The sequence below is a fragment of the Onychomys torridus genome, chromosome 5 (assembly GCF_903995425.1).
Source record: "Onychomys torridus chromosome 5, mOncTor1.1, whole genome shotgun sequence".
Taxonomy (NCBI): domain Eukaryota; kingdom Metazoa; phylum Chordata; class Mammalia; order Rodentia; family Cricetidae; genus Onychomys; species Onychomys torridus.
In genome coordinates, this window is record NC_050447.1 from 42,471,219 (window position 1) to 42,487,731 (window position 16,513).

General features: G+C 43.9%; 1 protein-coding gene across 1 annotated transcript in view; it reads left to right on the forward strand.

The window, feature by feature from the left end:
• Wwox (WW domain containing oxidoreductase) overlaps positions 1-16,513 on the forward strand; it is a 934,838-nt gene that overhangs the window by 41,693 nt on the left and 876,632 nt on the right. Inside the window, exon 5 of the mRNA XM_036188074.1 lies at positions 15,046-15,152. Within this exon, the coding sequence (XP_036043967.1) occupies positions 15,046-15,152 (107 nt within the window). The remainder of the gene's footprint in view (positions 1-15,045; positions 15,153-16,513) is intronic.

The following is a 16,513-nucleotide window of genomic DNA, read 5'->3' on the forward strand; positions in this document are numbered from 1 at the left end:
ACTGCAACCTCTGTGGTCACAGTAGTGAGAAAACCAACCATTGAATAAGACTCTGGACGTGTTCTCCAACTTTAAGAAATTCTTTGCTTTCATAGAGAGGCATGGTAGTACCTGCCTGTAATCCTGACATCTGGGAGGCGGAGGCAGGAGGGTCAGGAGTTTAAGGCTAGCCTGGGCTACAAAAAACTCTGTCTCAAAGTTTAAAAAAAAAGGAATGCTTATGTAGTTATTACATTTCCCTTTCCATATCTGTTTTAACATGCCAAAGAAAATCAAGTATACTTTACTGTAATTGGAGACTCTAAAATGTGTGCTTGCGGGGCAGTCTGCGTGTTTGAGCTAAATAAGAAAGAGTGCTAGTTGAGCCTGATTCCCTCAAGCTGTTCAACTGATGATGGAAATTCTCTACCAGAATCTTTGGGAGCAACCTTCTGTATGCCTTTGCTCCAGCTGCTGGGAGCCAGCATACCTCCTGGCAAACAGTTTGAACCAAGTTCCCTTCAAACATGGATTTTATGTCAGGGCTCTCTAAAATGCCTCCACCAGCCCAGAGCACACTCTTTCTCCTTTCCAAATAGAAGTTGAGCCTAATCTCCAATCATTCACGTTACTGATGTTGGAAACTTCTATCTAGACTTCTTGGATCAGAGGCAGCAGCTGGATGAGGGGAGCCAAGCAAAAGCATACAGCTGGCTGAACCTCAAGAATCGGGCAAAATCAGCTTCAGCTAGAAGGTGCTTTGTGCATCCCTGAAGTTCATGTCAAGCAGATGCCTGATCACAGCTAGTATAGATTGCAAGGCTCCTGAGGAGTATCAAGTTTTAAAGCTGATGTGTTTCACTAGCATCTGCTTAGGGTCACCTAAAACAAGATGTTATCAAACTCAACACTCCCTTTCTTCTTCCCCTCCCAAGTCAGTGTGGTTCTTGTGCAGTCAGATCTCAGTGAGCTTAAAAAGTGATGGATATTTTCTTGGAGTAGTTGCTTGCTCTGCTGGGACACAGGCACTGTAATCACCAGGTGTGTTATATATATAAAAAAAAAAACAAACCAAAAAAAAAAAAAAAAAAAACATGTGCTGGGAGCTGGGGAGATGCTCAGTTGATAGAGTGCTTTTTGCACAGGCATGAAAACCTGGATTCATCGCCAGCACCCATGGAAAAATCTGGGTGTTCTGGTGCATGTCTATAAACTTAGTATTGGGGAGACAGAGATTCCTTAAGCTCTGTGTCAGCCAGCCTCCCACTGGGTTCGGGAAGAGTCCCTGTTTCAGAAAATAATTGTGGGGCATGATTGAGGAAGATACTTGACATCAACCCCTGGCCTCTGTGTGTCACACACACACACACACACACACACACACACACACACACATACACACACACACACACAGACACAGACACAGTCACACACACACAGAGACACAGACACAGTCACACACACACACACACACACACAGAGACACAGACACAGACACACACACACACACACACACAGAGACACAGACACAGTCACACACACACAGAGACACAGACACAGTCACACACACACAGAGACACAGACACAGACACAGTCACACACACACACACACACACACACACACACACACACACACACACCTGGTCTGCCAGAACTAGTAATGATCATGTGATTCCTCTGTGCATCACTGTGGAAGAAACGATGGAGACCTTTGTCCAGTTCTGAAAGCTAGAGTTACAGCTGCCTTTCACTCCACATTATTATGAGTGTGATTATTGCAAGACAATGGAGATGGGGTGGGGCACAGAAAGGTAGGGCTTTGTTTTTTAAATGTTTCAAGTTGAATTGTGATAGTGTCAACATTTATGTTTCATAACAACAGAACAAAATAGTAATGAACACCCAGCCAAGACTTTAGTTTTTGCAAACTTCAAATGTATGCTAAATATATCTTCCAGGACAGTAATCTGGTCATGTTGATTATTAGAGATACTTTGGAAAACTGACTCCAAGAAAAGGGTGATCTTTTAATTAGGTCTTTTGGCATCACACTTTTTGGGTAAGGTCATAGTGGGTCAAGAGAATAAGCAGAGTAACTCTGGCTGTGTGTCTATCCCAGAAGACTGAACTTAATCCTTACTTTTGAGAAAAGATTAGGAGTGTTGGAGAACGAAAAGTCAGTTTAGGCTGGGCTTGATCGGGCACCCTTTTTTTTGAAACAGGGTTTCTCTGTGTAGCTTTGGGCCTTTCCTGGAACTCGATCTGTAGACCAGGCTGGCCTGGAACTCACAGAGATCTGCCTGCCTCTGCCTCCCCCGAGTGCTGGCATTAAAGGCGTGGCTGCCGCCGCCGCCGCCGCCGCCGCCGCCACCGCCGCCACCACCACCACCACCACCACCACCACCACCACCAGGCCCAGGCACACCCTTAATCCCAGCACTCAGGAGGCAGAGGCAGGGAGTTGGCTGTGAGATGGAGGCCAGCAGGTCTATATAGTAAGTTCCAGGCCATGCTGGGCTACACACTGAGACCCTGTTGCAAAAGAAAACTTTAAAGGTGGGCTCCAAAAAGTGCTGAGTCATCACAACATTGTAGGGAGCACTTTAGGAACAGAAAGAACTTAATCTTCTCAAGAGTATAAGTAATGTACCAAGGTTGCTGAAATTTTTTTTAAAAAAATACTTGAATTAGAAGAGTGATTGATTGTCCAAACTGATGGACTGATGGACAGGACAGTAGAGCGGCTTTTTGATTCTGAGAGCCCCCAATGTAGTCAGAGCCCCTCTCCTCCTCCGTTGTCACATACCATATCCTCCTCTTTTCTTCTTTCTACTCCCTGTCTTCCTTCTTCCCTTCCTCCCCCTCCTTATTGTTTGAGCGCTCCTGTGCTAACCATTTCTTTATGGACAGGTATGGGGATGTATATTGGGAGAGAGGCAGGCCCACTGGGTGTTAAGAAAGTTCTAAATGAGACATCTCCATCAACTCCCTTTCCCAAGGTGCAGAGACATTTGTGGAAAGGAAGTAAGAGCTGGAGGATGGGAGAGTGTCATGGCCACGGCCTGGCTGTTGCAGTCATGAATTCACAGAAGCTGTGCATACCTGCATAAGAGCAAGCCAGCCGAAAATTCTGACACGGAAAAGTTGATCTCCAGGCCCCACCCCTTCCCGAGGAGCTATGGGCAGTTTATAGTTTTTTTTGGGGGGGAGGGCGAATCAGTCTTTTTTGAGGACATGGCTACTAGTAGGATTTTCATGCTCCAGTGCGTGGCCCCAAACTATACACATCTGAGAAGCACCAGCCAGACTTAGTACATTATAAAAAATAAAATGAAATCATAAAATGTCAAAAGCACTATTTTTGATGAGTACTTGTGGCTGACTTCTGGTCTCAGACAGCTCAGAAAAAGCAGTGAGGCCTGGGCAGTGAGAGGAAGCCCTCCCACAGCTGCACAAATGGTACAGGCGCAGGAGTACAGTCCAGCTGGCTTGTAGACTCTGCTGAGTTCTCCTCTGCTCTGAAGTATATGGCAGTAAATCCATCAAAGTACACATGTGTGCATATGAGTGTGTGCTTGCATGTGTGTTGGTATTAAAATAGAAGTTTGAGCTGAAAAGAACATAAACTCCCATGTACTGTGTGTGAGATCTTGGATCTGTGGTGTCCCCACTTATCTTAATGCCACAGAGCTGAAGAAAGCTGTTTTGCCAAGGCACAGTGTTCTCAGCATCTAAAAGGCAGGTATTAAAACATTTTTCATCAGGAGGCCCATGTCCTCTTTAATTTTTGTCCTGTTTCTAGTTAATTGTCCTGGAGCATGTTTATTATAGCGCCATGTACATTTTGCTTAAAGAGCAATGAACAAGAAGCCACTTTGGAGTTACTGTTATTTTTTGGAGCATAGGTGGGCAGTGGCCACATGAACTTGATTCAATCATGGTATTCCTTTTAATGTTGGAATTTGAAAGTCTTTAAGAATTAAAGGGGGAAAATGTGAGCTCATCCTGGGACTGCAGAGATGTCCATTAGGTTGGAAGAGGAGGGTGGCTTAATTCAGTCTGAGAAGCAGTTACCATTCTTGGAAGAATGTACAGAGGGACGTTATTTCTGTAGACTAGTTATCCCTTATAGGCCTCACAAGAGAAGTGTCTCTGAAGTCAGTTATGAAATGATGTTAATTCCAGGCTCCACGATGAAATGGGGAAGAGTAGCAAACTTGACAGAACTGGGAGATGGATTCCTTGAAGCATGTCTGTCAGTGTAATAGGGTAACCCAAGAGGTCATGGGTCTTGCCTTTCCCCCATGACACAAAAGTGAAAACGGTTTGAAAACATTACTGACATTGAAGCATGAGCTGTGGAACCACTCTTCTTTGAGAAGGACAACTGCTTATGTTATTGTCTAAGTTGTCCAAGTGCCAAGCACGTATGCATGTAGTGGTGGGCCAGAGCTCAAGCTATCCACAGAGCGAGTGTATCAAGTTCTATTACCATATTAACAGACAGCAGAGGTTCTCTGTGGTGAGAGGGTGGTGCAGTGTTCCTCAAGGGTTCCTCCTTCCCCCATGAATTCCTGTTAAAGCTTCTGCCAGTTACCCTGCAGTGGTGCATCTTGACTGTCAACTTTGTTGACTTGAGAAAGGAGGATTCACCTCTGAGCGTGTCTGTGCGAGTGTTTCCCAAAAGAACCTCCCAAGTGGGAAGACCTGCCCTGATGTGGGCAGCACCACCTCATAGGCTGAGGATCTGGATGGGAAAGTAGGAAGGCAGGGAGCCCACTACCAGCGGTGTTCTCTTTCTGTTTTCTGGCTGCAAGGATGTGAGCTGCCTTGTTTCTCTGTGACCTCCCCACCTTGATGGAGTGAAACCTCAAACTATGAGCTCACATAAATCCTTCCCTGGATCACATTCTCAGGTGCTTTCTCCAGCAATGACAAATAACCTGATTCATAGAGACCCTAAAGGAAGAGGAACTCTGTCTTCTATATTTGCAGTATGCCTCTGACCAAACATCTGGTTTCATTCTATACATGCAGTAAATCTCCAACTCTTCAGACACCAGCTGAGTATGTTACAATTCATGTACTAATGACCCAGAGTTAGCACAGGCCCCACAGGTGAAGGACTGGTACCATAAACTGCCCTTGCTCCAGATGCCCAATCCCAAGTCTTGTATTGTTACCTGCACTTCTGACCAACTGGCTACAAATGAAGGATCCCCACACACAACCTCTTCCTTGCATTTGAGGGTTTGATATAGTGACTCACAGAGCTCAGTGGAACATCTTCTTACATCTACCACTTTGTTAGGAAGGATATTAAAAGTGTGTGGATTAGTAGCCAAGGGAGGATGATGTCCTTAGGTGAATTATGATGAGTGGGCACAGAACTCCTGTGCTCTTCTAGATATGCTTCTCCCTCTGTCTCTGCATATTCACAGACTCAGAAGTTGCCTGTGCTTTTTATGGAGGCTTCAATATGCAGGCATGGTTGGGTATATAATTGCCCAATTTTGGTGTCAGTCTCCAGCCTCTCCTCTTTCCTGGAGGTGTGAGGAGTAAGAGCTTGGGAAGTTAGGGATTCTGAAAATTCCAACCTTCTAGTCACATTTTCTGGCAAGCATCCCCCAACTTCCAAGACTCACTTCATCAGTATAAACTCAGACATCGTCAACAAGTGTCATCTAAGCACCACTGAGAGAGACCCCTCTAGCCTCAATCACTCAGGGAATTTCCAAGGTTTTAAATAGAGACCATTGTCCTGATTTGCCTTCCATTGCTATGATAAACACCATTCTCAGAAGCAACTTAGGGAGGAAAAGGTTAATTTGGTTTACAGGTTACCATTCATCATTAAGGGAAGCCAAGGCAGGAACTCAAGGAAGGAAGCTGGAGGGAGGAACCAAAGCAGAGACCACAGAGGCACACTACTTATTAACTTGCTTCCTTTGGCTTACTGACAACTACTTTTCCTATACAGCTCAGGCTAACCTGCCTAGGCATGGTGCTGTCCATGGTGGACTGGGCCCTCTTGTTAGCTATAATCAGTTATCAGTGAAGACATGCTCACAGGCCAGTCGGATGGAGTCAGTTCTTCAAATGAGGTTCCCACTTCCTGGGTTTGTCAAGTTGACAGTCCAGATCAGTCATCACAGCTACACAAATCTTCCTTTGTATATCACAATGTCACTTACTGCTAGTGACAAGGCACTATTGGTAGGTCAGGGTCCAGATGGTGGTATGTGTCTCCTCTGAACTTGGGCACACTGTTTGTCAGGACCCCTGGACTTTGTAAGTCCCGTTACCTCTGTGCTCATTGCTTTCCTCTTGTATGAAAGGATGACAGCAATTCTAGGGTTTCCTTGAAGAGTGTCTTAGAATCCCTGTATTGTATAAAGCACTTGGCATGGTGCCCAGCAGCTAGTAATCGTCCCTGCTCCTCCTTCTTACAGGGATGTTTCCCGTCTTCTCTCCAAGTCAGACTGCTTAAAACATACTTGGAGCTTGAATTGGTTCCTCCCATTCTTATCTGCCCTGATTGCTCTGTATTAAAATTCATAAAGACCCATAAATTATCAATTAGATGTCATTCAGTTGGTTATTTTTAGTTTCTTACTATAACAGGTGTACATGCATGTGTTAAAAATTGAAATGGCATGCATGGTAGCATGTACAGTAAATCTTCCTTGCTCCCAAACAATTGCTCTCTCTCAGAGTAATCAGTGTCAGAGCTGTTGCCATACCTTCTTCATTTGTGTTGTGTTTTGCAAGCCACTCTATGCTTTAACTTTGTGTGTGTGATGCTGAGTGTTGAACTCAAAGCTTTGTATATTTTAGACAGGTGTTCTACTACCGAGCTATATTCCTAGCCTATCCCAACTTCATCCCTGCCCCCCTCCCGCCCAAATATTGAGGATTGAAGGTAGAAGTTTATGCATGCCAGGCAAGTGCTCTACTACTACTGGGCTACCCTTCTGTCCTGCTTAGTTTTTTTTTTTTTTTTTTTTTAAAGATTTATTTATTTATTATGTATATAGTGCTCTGCTTGCATGTATGTCTGCAGGTCAGAAGAGGGCACTGGATCTCATTGCGGATGGTTGTGAGCCACCATGTGGTTGCTGCGAGTTGAACTCAGGACCTCTGGAAGAGCAGTCAGTGCTCTTAACCTCTGAGCCATCTCTCCAGCCCTGATTTTGTTTTTTTGTTTTTTTTTTTTTTTCTTTTTTCTTTAAACAGGGTTTCTTTGTGTAGCTTTGGAGCCTATCCTCACTCTGTAGACCAGGCTGGTCTTAAACTCACAGAGATCTGCCTGCCTCTGCCTCCCAAGTACTGGGATTAAAGGCGTGCACCACTGCCCAGCTTTCTGCTTAGATTTACAATGTCAACTCAGCATAGTCTAGGGTTTCCTGGGAAGAGAGAAGCTCAGCTAAAGAATTGCCTTGATCAGATTAGCCCATGGCCATGTCTGTGAGAAATTGTTTTGATTAACAATTGATGTGAGAAGGCCCAACCCAATGTGGGTACCATGTCTAGGCAGGTGGATCTGGGCTGTATAAGAAAGGAAGCTGAGGAAGCCCCAGAATGAGCCAACAGGCAGTATTCCTTCATACTCTGTTTGTATGTGGTGTATACTTATATGTATTTTATGAGGGTGTGCTTGCCTGTGTGCATGCACAGAAGTACATGGAGTGTGTTAGGTGTATTGCCATCACTCTCTACCATATCCCTCTGAGGCAGGGGTCTCTTTCTAAACCTGAAGCTGGAGCTAAGCTGTTTGCCAATAAGCCCTAGAGACCACCCCCATCTCTATCTTTAATAGCACTGGAGTTAGAGGCTAGAGTCGTGTTCACCCAGCTTTTTTGCTGGAATCTGAACTCAGGTCCTCATGCCTGCACAGCAAGTACTCTTACCCACTGAGCTATCTCTCCAACCCCACTCCATTCTTTTTACATGCAGCACATATATTTTAATCTCTGCATGCCAGTTGGTTGATTCAGCCCAACTGATAGACAATTAGGTGGATTATGTTTTTTTCTGCCTCTTACAAACTATGTGGCATCAAATGTTCTTCCACCAGTATTATGCATGTGTACAAGTCTGTTTGCTAGGCTAAGTCTTCAGTTGTGGACAGGCAGGGACACAGAGCATGCCCATTTATCACTTGATATGTCTGGTTGCCCTCAGAGGTATCTAGCCAGTTTATGTCCCCTCTCCACTTAATACACAAGGTTGTCTGGTTCCTCCACACCCTGACAACTCAGGTGCTATTCAACATATTTGCAATTACAGATTGTATCTTCATTGGACCTGTCTAGGACTGTGCTAATTGTGATCTCTGGGTACCTTTCTCACCGTAGTTTCTAACTGGGGTTGTCACTAGCAGGTCAGGCGAGAACTTATTCACCCAGTGCAGTGGCAGCACTCGTAGCCAGCCTGAGGTCAGTTCTGCCTCTTGAGAGATCTCACAAAGTCACTTGCAATTTATTATCTAACACTGCAAAACATTCCAGTGCAATATTGCCCAGATCATTGAGCTACAGCTTGGGGATGTTGGAAAAGATTTCCAGTGAGCCAACCCATTTCCTACCCCCATGTTCTCATCTCTTAAACCGGTATCTTTCTTTTGGTGAATTACGTTGTGAGGGATGTTGAGAAAGCATTGCACATTGTAAGGCTCCTCTCATTTGACTGTATTTGAGGCCTCATTTCCACAGCAGGGATAGTTGAGACTTATTTTCTCTGGAGAGGTTGAATGTTTTGTAATTTCTTAAGAGTTGGCGGCTGTGTGTTCTGTTTGGTGAGAGTGGTATGTGACTGGAACTCAGAGGCATGTAATTAAAATGGTGTGGATGGTAAGTGTGATTGTGCAAGGGGTTATGCAGGGTGTTAGGGGACACGGAATCAGCAAAGCATGTTGTCCCTGCCTCTTGCCATTGACTTCATCGCTAGGATGACTGTGTATCCCAGAATTCCCTTTGCAGCCTCAGAAAAAGTGGGTTTCAGTGTCTCAGTCAATGTCATGTCATTATAATTTCATTTACAAAAGTCAGATCTGTTTGGAAAGTGTGGTCTGTATAGATTTAGGAGGATGTAAGGGAAACTCAGATCCTTAAAACTACCAGTTTGGATTTGTTGTTGTTGTTTTTGTTACAACCCAGGGCCTTGCACATGCTAGGCAAGCAGTCTACTGCAGAGCAACACCCCTAGCCCAAGCTAGTGGTTTATCCACACAAAAACTACATGGGCTGGGGAGATAGCTTAGTGGATTAATATACTTGACAAGAAAGTACTTGCCCTGAGTTTGGATTCTAGAACCCATATAAAGCTGGAGGTCCTGAGCATCTGTAATCCCAGTACTTCTATGGTAAGATGGGAGGCAGAAACAGGGGAACTCCCCTGCCCCTGCCCCAGAAACTCCTGGGCCAGCTAGCAGCTAGTCTGGTGTACACAGTGGTGACCAGTAGAGACTCTACCTCTGAACAGACCTGTGGCTATCCTCTGAACTGTGCATGCTGTATTATGTGTGTGCACACTCACCCACCCACATCCAAACCAAACAATAACTCCAACTCTGAGTTACCCTCAAATCTAACTTCACTTGAAAGACACAGACCTATCTTTCTGTTCTACCCATGATGAGGGCCTGTGGGGGCATATTTTCTGACTTGTGGCTTGGTCATTTCTAAAGACTGCACGAGTGGTCCATTCTTGATCTGTGTGGGCATACATTGGGTGGTGGCCACCATTTCTGTTTTCTTTTAATGGCATACAGTTGCAAGTAATGTTTGTCTCCAGTGTTTCACAATTATAAATTAATAATAACAGCCCATTAGAAATGACTGGTGTCGTAAGTCCCAACTCCTTTGGGCATCTTAATAAAAATGATAATTAAAACCATAATTTACAGTAAATGGGGACACTGCCCAAGTACATCCACAATATAAGAGAAATTAAAAATCTCCAACCAGAAAGAATATTCCTGGCACTGTAGAAGAAACTGCCTTGTTCTTTTTATCCCATGTCCACGGCACCTTGTCAGGGCTTGTTGGGTATGGCTTCCTACCCTGGAGTCTTTTGGCCTGTGGAATCTGTAGGCAGCTCTGTGTTTCTCTGTATGGCCACCTGCTCTGAGCATAGGCCCTTCCCTCCCTGTGTGTTTTCTGTTTATGCAAACATGTAGCTAAGCTCACCCAGACTGCTAGAGATACTCTAGTACCTCCCAGATGCTCACTCAAGACTACATTACACAGTTGTCATGCTGCACAGTTGCTTTCCAAGTGTTTTTCTAATTTACACATTTAGCCACTCAGCATAAGAGGGGTCTTTGTCCCCATGGACTGATCACAGTGCTTCCCCATCTGTACCTTTTCCATCATCTTCATGGCTACTGGAGGGGCTTTAATTGGATAAAACAACAGCAGTAATAATAACTCACAGTGTTGCATTGCACTCTGTCCAGAGATTTCCTCTACATCCTCCTGTCCATTGGTTTGCACAGTTCGGTGTCCTTGCTTTTCTCCACATTGTTCCTGTGAGGCCCCTCAGCAATCCCTGTCTTTCATCATTCCTGGTGCCTTTTTGTGTGTCTGTTTCTTCCCTAGCTCCTTCAGTTCTGATGCAAGTCTTGACCCAGGGTTCCTGCTGCCACACAGTGACACATTCCCATGCATGTAGATGCATGTCAGGGCCCTGATTTATCAGTCTGTATGTGCCTGCCTGCCTTAGCAAAGCTTAGTACCCGTGTGTTTCCCTATGCATAGCTGGGGTACTGATCTCTTGCTTGGCAGGGCAGGACATGGCATGGCTTAAATAAAATCTCAAGCAGGTCAACAGGAAATATTCTTTAAGATTTTGAGGTGAGGGAACATAAGTTTTCTTGTTATTCTGATCAAATACCTGACAGGAAGCAACTTAGGGGCTAAAGAGTTTAGTTTGTCTTGTGGCAAGAGTGTGAGTGGCTGGTCACATTGTATACATAGTCAGGGAGCAGAGAGAGAGATCGATGCTCACATACAGCTTACTTCTCCTTGTTCTTCCTTCCCAGGGTTCGGGCCCATGGAGTAATACCACTCACTGTGGGTCTGGCCAACACACATCAGTTACTCAGTCTAGAAACTGCCTCATAAATAAATCAGAGTTTTGTCTCCTCAGTGATTTTAGACCCTGTCAACTTGACAATCAATATTAGCCATCCCAGAGGGTTATTTATAGTGTCTGTGCCTGTATTTCTAGCTCTCAGGAGGCTGACATAGGAGGATCATGAGTTAGAGACCAGCCTTGGCTATGTCACAAGAACTTAGCTTATAGCAACAGCAAAAGATCTGGATGAACCATCCGTCTGGGCATATGGTTCCTGTAGTGATCTGGTGGGAAATGCCAACAGCATGGATGGCAGTTCACTGTGGCTGACCTGAGATGCTAATCTTCACCTGTTTGGCGGTGGCTCCTCAGTCAGTTGGCTGTCACCAATGCCGTTGGGGCCCCAGAACTCTCATCATAGGCACCTTCCAGAAATGCTCAACCCTGCAGCTAATTCAGTTAGGAAGAAAAGATGGAGTAATGTGGGAGGCAGTGAGAGAGAAAGGGGGAGGTACTGGGTGGGGAGGGGGAACTGGAGGATGGAAAGGGTGGATGAAGACGGTAATTGTGTACTTGTATTTGTTCTGTAAGCCATTCTATAACTTCTATCCCAGAAAATGAAAACTAGTGTAAGGTAAAGGGGCACTTAATTTTTTGGGGTACATTTTCCATCTTAGGTATTTGTATTTAAAACTTAAAACCTGGAACCATGAGGTATTAAACCCCCATGGCCACTTAGCTCTTGTGATTGGATCTCCTATTGCAGATACTAGGAAACCTTGCAGCCCATTGTTTAAAAATGCCTTCTGTTATTTATTCTCTTCATATTATTAGTGTTAAATATTCTCTTGCACCCACTGGCTATCTCCTCATGGTTAAGCTGCTGCAATTTAAACATTGTCATGAAGTTAATTTTTTATAAGATGAATCAGGTTATTAAATTTAGTAAACCATTGCCTTCATTATTTTGCACCAACTTTGGCACCGTGCAGGATTGGCTTAGCACTACTACATTTAGCTAATTAAGCTGGCCATCAGCCGCAGTGTTACGAGCGCGAGGGATGCTGTCCTCATGGGCTTTACCCAGGACTTAGCAGTAGGTAATGTTATTAAACTTTTTTTAATTTATAAAACTCCATACTCTGGAGATGTGGTTTGCTATAAATGTGTTATTGTCCTTGCTGTTAAACCATCATCTTTTGAAATATCACCGCTTTGTTTTTGCTCCAAAGGCGGTTGTAAAGGATTAGAAAATGGACTTGTCGGCTGTAGCTTTGTGTACAGCTCTGTTTAGATAAAGGAAGGTGGAAGGTCCGGAGAACAACTTTATGAGACACAGAGACAGATGGCTTAGCCATAGTTCCAGTCAGGACCTGTCTGAGGGAGGGAAGGTACACGCTTGCCTCCACAGCCTGTTGCTGCCGTCATGTAGATGCCCAGCTTTCAGTAATGCAGGGTCCTATGCAGCAGGTCATTTTGTCAAGTGAGATAACCCAACTCAGTAGGTTTGTTTGGAAAAGTAAAAGGTGATGGAAAAGACTATGTTTTCTCCCTATAGATTTTTAAGTAGTGCCATTCTAAACTGTAGTGAGTATCCTATAGGATTTTAATATTTAGTCTTTATTAAAAAGCCAGTTACAGGTTCATCAGGGTTGTGATTCAAAACAAGGTGGATTATTTCAAAACTGCACAGCATTGTGGCCCATTATCAGTCTGTATAAACCATCCACTCCTTAGTGAATCCTTCTGGGAAGCAGAGATGACTAGGCATGGAGACAGTTGTTTACTGCCTGGCCTTGCATCATGCCAATCTCTTTTCATAAATAATACAGTTGTTTTAGTGTGGCACACACCTGTAATCCCAACACTCAGGAGGTGAAGCCAGGAGATTTGGAGTTTGAAGCCAGCCTGGGCTACATTGTGAGTTTCAAGCCATCCTAGGATACATAGCAAGATCTTGTCTCAAACAAAACAAAATGGTTCCCAAGGAATGCCTGGGAACTGTACTTGCCATTGTCCCCAATTTGTATTTTAATATCATTTAATTGAAATATGATAAAAATATTTCTGGCCATTGCATTGGCATGAAAATTTAGGAAGGATAGAGAGGTTTTGCCATTTTCTCCAAGATCTTGTGGGCACATCAGATCCTAGGGTGATAGATCAAGGTGTTATTGGCACCTTGGTACTGGCTTCATGTGGGTTGCAGTGTTTCATCTACCATAGCTTCTAAGATGTGGCATTTTGGAGGCTGGTGGGATGGCTCAGTGTGCTTCTGTAAAAACCTGAGTTCAGCTTTAGAACTGAAGTTTGATCCCTGGAGCCCACAGTGGAAGTAGAGAACTGACATCTGAAATCTGTCCTCTGATGTTAACATACATGCAACACTAATACATAGAATAAAATGTTCTCTGATGTCCACACACACACAATAATACATAGAATGAAACTGTTGAGGAATATTATTTTAAGGTGTGTTACTTTGTTTCTGTTGCATTTGTTTAACTCTGTGAAGCTGTGTTACTATGTCTGTCTAAAACACCTGATGGTCTAAGAACTGAACAGCCAATAGCAAGGCAGGAGAAAAGGTAGGCGGGGCTGGCAGGCAACGAGAGTATATAGAAGGAGAAATCTGGGAGGAGAGAAAAAGGAAGTAGCCAGAGAAGGAGGTTGACATCAGGGGCCAGCCACTCAGCTACACAGCAAGACATGGAGTAAGAGTAAGATTTACAGAAGTATGAGAATTGGAAAAGCACAGAGGCAAAAGACAGACTGGCTAATTTTAAGTTAAGAAAGGCCAGCAAGAAACAAGACAAGCTAAGGCTGGGTGTTTATAATTAAGAATAAGATGGCCGGGCAGTGGTGGTGCACGCCTTTAATCCTAGCACTCGGGAGGCAGAGCCAGGCGGATCTCTGTGAGTTCGAGGCCAGCCTGGGCTACCAAGTGAGCTCCAGGGAAGGTGCAAAGCTACACAGAGAAACCCTGTCTCGAAAAACCAAAAAAACAAAACAAAACAAAAAAAACAAAAACAAAACAAAAAAAAAGAATAAGCCTCTGTTTGTGATTTATTTGGGAACTGGGTGGTGGGTCCCCCAAAAGAGATGAAACATTCTCTGATGTCCACATACATGCATGCACACATACACATATCCATGAAATAATAATTAGAATAAGACATATAAACAATATTCTTAAAAAGGAAACTATTAATTTGAGTTCATTATAACTTAAAAAAAAAATCTGATATTGGGCCTGGAGAGATGGTTTCAGTGGTTAAGAAGGCTTTTTGCTCTTTCAGAGGACTGTGGTTCAGTTCCCAGAACCCATATTGGGCGGCTTCAAACCACAGGTAACTCCAGATTCATGGGATCTGATGCCCTCTGTGTATATCACACAATGTACATATGTACATGCACATACATATTAACAAAACATGTCTATAAAAATGTATTGTTTTGCTGTTTAGAGCAATGTCTGGGCATTCAACTCTAGAACTAGGTTGGCTCTTCCTTTCTCACTTTGCATTTCTCCACTTCTTTGATCTTTTACTCCAGTATCTGGCTCTGGGTATTTTTATTAAAAGACTGATTTAAGATTCGAGTTACAACAGATATTTACATTATAATTTATAACAGTAGCAAAATTTCAGTTATGAAGCAGTAATGAAAACAATTTTATGGTTGGGGGTCACCTAAACGTGAAGAACTGGATTAACGGGTCACAGCATTAAGAAGATTTAGAACCACTGGTCTAAAGTAAGACATTTTATCTGTTCCGTTACTAAAAAGCCTCTTCCACACCACTGCACGGTTGCACCACTGAACATGTCTCCTGACCTGTTCTCTGGCCCTGTTTCCTGGAGCACAGAGTCATCTCTGGTTAAGAACCACTGACTGGTTCTGTCAGTTCATCCACTGACGGCCCTTCAAGACTCACTTGTTGGCACTAGCATTGTTTCTAATGTGGGCTTTTTCTTTTAACCACAGGGTTTGAAACTGCCAAGTCCTTTGCCCTCCATGGTGCGCACGTGATCTTGGCCTGCAGGAACATGAGCAGAGCCAGTGAGGCAGTGTCCCGCATTCTGGAAGAATGGGTAAGTGCCTGGCTGCTTTGTGTTTTAATTGCCAAATGCGTAAACCAGGCTGAGTGCACAGAGGTTTCAGTGCAGTGCATAAAGTTTATTGCTTTTGGAATACCGTCTTTGTTTTTAAAGTCATCTTCACATTGTTTACTTTATGAAGGAAAGGACGAGTGAGACAGTTACTACCCATGCGTTTGTTTATAGTTCACTGTCAGCGTCATCGGCTTTAATACTCAGAGATTTGAGAATGTTTACTTATTTAAATCTTTTTTTAAGGGAAATAAAACATAGCCAGTGCCCGTGAATGCAAGCTGGAATGTGTATGTGCGCATACAACATTGTTTTTCTACTTCTGCAGTATTTACTTATGTATTTCACTTTTCATAGTTTCATACAGGTGTGTTATACACATTAGTCATTTTCATTGTACATTACCCTCTATAATCCCTCTTCCTCCTCCTGCTGAAACCCTTCTTCCCTATGGGTCCCTCTGCCTTCATGAAGTTAGGAGATAAGTTTTGCAAACAGCAGGGAAAAGACACAGAAGACGGGTCTACCCATAGACTTCAAGGGCTGTCAGAGTGTCACGAGGAAGAAAGGTGATAACATCTGCATGAGTCTTCTTTTCCTGCAGAATGAGAAGGGAAAATTAAAAGTAAAAGTCCTCCTGGTCCTTGAAAGGTAAACATCCTTAACTATTTCTCATGCACTCTTCCAGAAAAAGGTTTTGGATATGCTGTTCTGTGCTTTGATTGTCTCACCCAATACACCACAAGATCTTTCTGTGGGGTGTCTAAATAGACTTTGGGTTAGGGCTTTGCTCAGTAGGGTACAGTTCCTGACAAAAACAGCTCAGGAGGGGAGAATGTTTGTTTTGGCTCAGGGTTTCAGCCTAGAGCCGACTGACTTCTTTGCCTTTAGACTGATGAGTAGAAAAGGCATCATGGTAGAAGGGCATGGTCAGAAAGAGAGCGTGCCAGAGAGAGGGAGAGGAAGAGAGAGAGAGAAAGGGAGGGGAGGAGGGAGTGCTGTGACCAGGGGAGAGGGACTGATGGATTGATTGGGGTTTTAGTGTATCTCTCTAGGACACCTCATGCCCTAGTGATATGTTTTCTTCAACTAGGCTCCCCTTCCTAATTTTCAGCACCTCCCAACAGTGCCATCAGATTCTGCATCAAGCAATGGACCTATCCACCCATGAAGTCAGAATCTTTGACTAGATCAGTCAAGTCCCCCAAAGATGCACAAATCTGAACACTGCTGCACAAGGGGACAAGCCTTCAATACATGAGCCTTTTGGGGAACACTGCAACTCCAAACCGTGCACGTTCATTCCCTTCCATGGTTACATAGATTTCAGTGTGTGCTTATGC